At 46.7% G+C, this 3609-nt stretch overlaps 1 protein-coding gene across 1 annotated transcript; it reads right to left on the reverse strand.

Moving 5' to 3' along the window:
• Positions 1-1285: 1285 nt before the first annotated feature.
• On the reverse strand, positions 1286-3609 carry CCDC89 (coiled-coil domain containing 89). Its single transcript, XM_081536934.1, has 2 exons — positions 3342-3609; positions 1286-2771 (listed from the first exon to the last, which is right to left on the reverse strand). Exon 2 carries the CDS (start codon positions 2618-2620, stop codon positions 1508-1510), a length of 1113 nt encoding a protein of 370 aa, XP_081393060.1. The 5' UTR covers positions 2621-2771; positions 3342-3609; the 3' UTR covers positions 1286-1507.

Genomic DNA, 3609 nt, shown 5'->3' on the forward strand with positions numbered 1-3609 from the left:
TTTAACAAATCCATATCATTAGGTATCTCTTGGCACCTATACTAAATGGGTGAGAAAAATACTATATTACAATCTGTCTTGGGAAGTAGGCATAATAATGCTTCTATGTCAATACTGAGAAATAAGGAAACAAAGTGTATTTTTATATCTACCTCTTTAAGAACTTTGTGTAAATATATGTAATAACTTATCTTTTTATCATCACACATTTAAGTATTCCTACAAAAATGCTGTAAGTATACATATATATTTCCCATTTTTTTTTTACAAAAGGAAAGAGTTTCAAGAAAGTATTTTAATAGAAACAAAGCAATCACTCTGTGTTGCTGTATGTATCATATGCAGTGTATGACTTGTTACCCTAAATTGGGGACTTTTGTCTGTTAACATATTGTGAAATATTAAATGAAACTACTGATATCTGCTTTTTTGTAACTCTAGATCCTATTTTTACTAAGGGGGAAAAAAACAAGAAAAAGGAATGTTATCTAAGCTTGCAGGGAAAATTAAAAGGTGGATTTTATTTATTTGAATCATATTGCTCATATAGAATGGCTATAATAAACTTTGCCTACTTTGGAAAACAACTTAATGAGCTCAATTTTTGTTTTCCAGGCTAGTGTAAATAAAAGGATATTCCATAAAGCAGGTAAGGCAAGTAATTGTTTGGCCAGTTACAAAATCAGACACTTTTCTGCAAGTTAGTCATACTATTTATTAATATGCTATTAACTATTATAGCTTACAGTCTCAATTATGGGAGATTACAAGCCTATCTGTCTACAAGGGCTGCTGCTGCTGCTAAGTCGATTTAGTCGTGTCCGACTCTGTCCGACTCTGTGCGACCCCATAGACGGCAGCCCACCCGGCTCCCCCGTCCCTGGGATTCTCCAGGCAAGAACACTGGAGTGGGTTGCCATTTCCTTCTCCAATGCATGAAAGTGAAAAGTGAAAGTGAAGTCGCTCAGTCGTGTCTCACTCTTAGCAACCCCATGGACTGTAGCCTACCAGGCTCCTCCGTCCATGGGATTTTCCAGGCAAGAGTACTGGAGTGGGGTGCCATTGCCTTCTCCCTACAAGGGCTAATTGTGCTATTTTTCACAATAACACATCCCATTGCACTTTTTCACAATAATACATCCCCCATTGCACTCTGAAAAGTAAGAGCTGCTAATTTTAAAACTTAGGACAGCTGAAGAGATCTGAGGTTGAGAATGAATAAGTTATAGGAGAAGAGGAGATACTGATAGCAAACTTAGGAAGATTTCAAAGGCACACAACCAAATTTGGTAAATCTCGTGTATTCTAGGTGGTAGGACTGAAAATCAGTGTTACCGTTACAATAGCACTGTAGTAAACAACATCACTGTAGTAAAGTAGCTTTTCTTTGAGTAGTCTCTAGTACTTAAAAGTAGAATAAATGGAATATCATCTTGAATTTCGCCATAATAGTAAAGCACAGATGTCTGATTTCTCCATCGGAGGCCAGAGGAAGCAGACAACCTCCTCATGGAAAGAGATGGCGGAGTTTGGCATTCAGTTCTCTCTCCTTGCTTAAAAGATCCAGGCTGTGCTTTTTGAAAGCTTCGGACTGCAGCCTGAGTTCATCATAGGCGGCCTGGATGCCATCCACCCTGCGCTGAAGCTCCCGGACTCGCAAGTTGCTGTCCACGGCCACAGCCTCTTGCTCGAAGCGCTCGAGCGCGTGCCTCCTGGCCACGTCGGCCATCTCCAGCTTCTCCTCCAGCTGGCGGATCTCCGCTTGCTTGTTCTGAAGCACCTTGCCCCTCTCCATGGACAGCTGCAGCAGCTCCTCTTTCTCCCGAGTGACGGTCTGCAGCCGGGCCCGCAGCTCCTGGTTCCGCTGGCTGTGTGCCTGCTCGGCCTTAGCCGTCTGCCGCAGGGCCTCCTCCTGCTGCTGCTGGAGGCTGTGCAGCTGCGTGCGCAGCTCCTCGGTCTCCTCGGTGTGGGCGCAGGCCTGCCGGTTCTGCAGCTCCAGCAGCTCCTGCTCTCGGGCTTGGGCCTGGGAGACATCCTGGGCGTACTTCCATTGCAGGGTCTCCAGCTCCTTGGCGAGGGCCTCGTTCCGGGCTGTGAGCTGCACCACTTTGGCCTCCTGGGCCTTCAGCGCTGGGCTGAAGAGCTGGTCATTTTCCAGCCTCAGTTTCTCGTTCTCCTCTCGCAGCTTGGCGTTCTGCCTTTTGTGTTCATCCTTGAAGCGGATCATCAACTCGTGGTTGGCGGCCAGGGTCATAAAGCGTTCCTCCAGCTTCTGGGCCTGCTGGTTCTTGGCCTTCAGCTCCTCGGCCTCCAGCAGCCTCTTCTCCTCCAGCTCGGTGTTGAGCAGTTCCAGGGTCTGGCAGCGCTCCAGGGCCTCGTCGGACCTCCGCTTCAGGATGCAGATGAGCTGGGACTGCTCCTGGATGCGGGAACACAGCATCGCCCGCTCACTCTTGTCCTCCTCGGACAGCCCCCGGAGGTTCGCCAAGGCTTCCCTCAGACCATCCAGCTCCTTAAACTCCATCTCCTCTTCCTGGTCTTCCAGTTTTTTGTTTTGCTTATCTAAGGGTTCTTCAGAGGGTGGGGTGTCCATCCTGGGAGCCGACTCTTCCTGAGGCATTGGCACACTCCTCTACTGTCAGCTGACTGCACAGCATCCCACCGTCTAGATTTCAAAAGCCACGGTGTTGCTAGGGGCTCCTGGCAATCTCCAACAGTTGCTTGTGCACCCAGTAAGGAGCCCTGTGATTGGTGGACTGGCCTTCAGACTGCTGTGGAGTAACAACAGGGCCAGTCCAGAGCCAATCAGATCAGGTTATGTTTGCCTTTCTAGCCAATCACAGCCCTCCTCTCACAGCCCAGGGTCTGGCGTGTACTATACAGAGATGCCAGCCCCACTAGATTTCCAGCCAGCATCAGGGAAAGAAACCTGACTCCATCTAATCTCTTGTGGGAGTAAACAAATCAAGCAGTGGTGACATAGTCCTTCTCCCTGTCCCCACTTCCGTGGTCATGAGAATAAAGTCCCCTCTATGGAAACCATTGGCTCTGTAAAGAAATTTGTAATCTCTAAATACAAAGTAGCAGAAGGACCCTGCGAACAAGGATCCTAAACGGCTGTAACTTTGTACCTGGAGTGATTAACACGGCTCAGTGAAAGAACAAACCCAAGGGAAATGTCTCTTGTTTCTTGAAGCACTGTCCCCAGCTGGGAATATATTTTATTAGCTAGCACTACCCTTTTACCCATTAACACAATAGGGTTACAGAGAAAAGCTTAATGGACAATATAGGTGTGATAAACATTAAGACACACACACAAAAATTCAAATAAGACTTACCTTATACACTCAAAAGTCAGTTTCAGATGGATTAAACATCTGAAATGTTTAATGTTAAATGTGAGGACTAAAACGAAAACAAAATATTAAACATGGAGGGACGTCCCTGGTGGACTGTGGTTAAGAATCTGCCTTGCAATCAGGGGACCCGGGTTTGATCCCTGGTCAGGGAACTAAGCCCCTGAACGACTACTGAGCCCATGGTGCCTCAACTAGAGAGAAGCTGGAACATGGTAACAAAGAACCTGTGCTCCGCCATGAAAAGACC

This window comes from Giraffa tippelskirchi, chromosome 10 (assembly GCF_054371585.1).
Source record: "Giraffa tippelskirchi isolate mGirTip1 chromosome 10, T2T-mGirTip1v1.2.pri, whole genome shotgun sequence".
Lineage (NCBI taxonomy): Eukaryota > Metazoa > Chordata > Mammalia > Artiodactyla > Giraffidae > Giraffa > Giraffa tippelskirchi.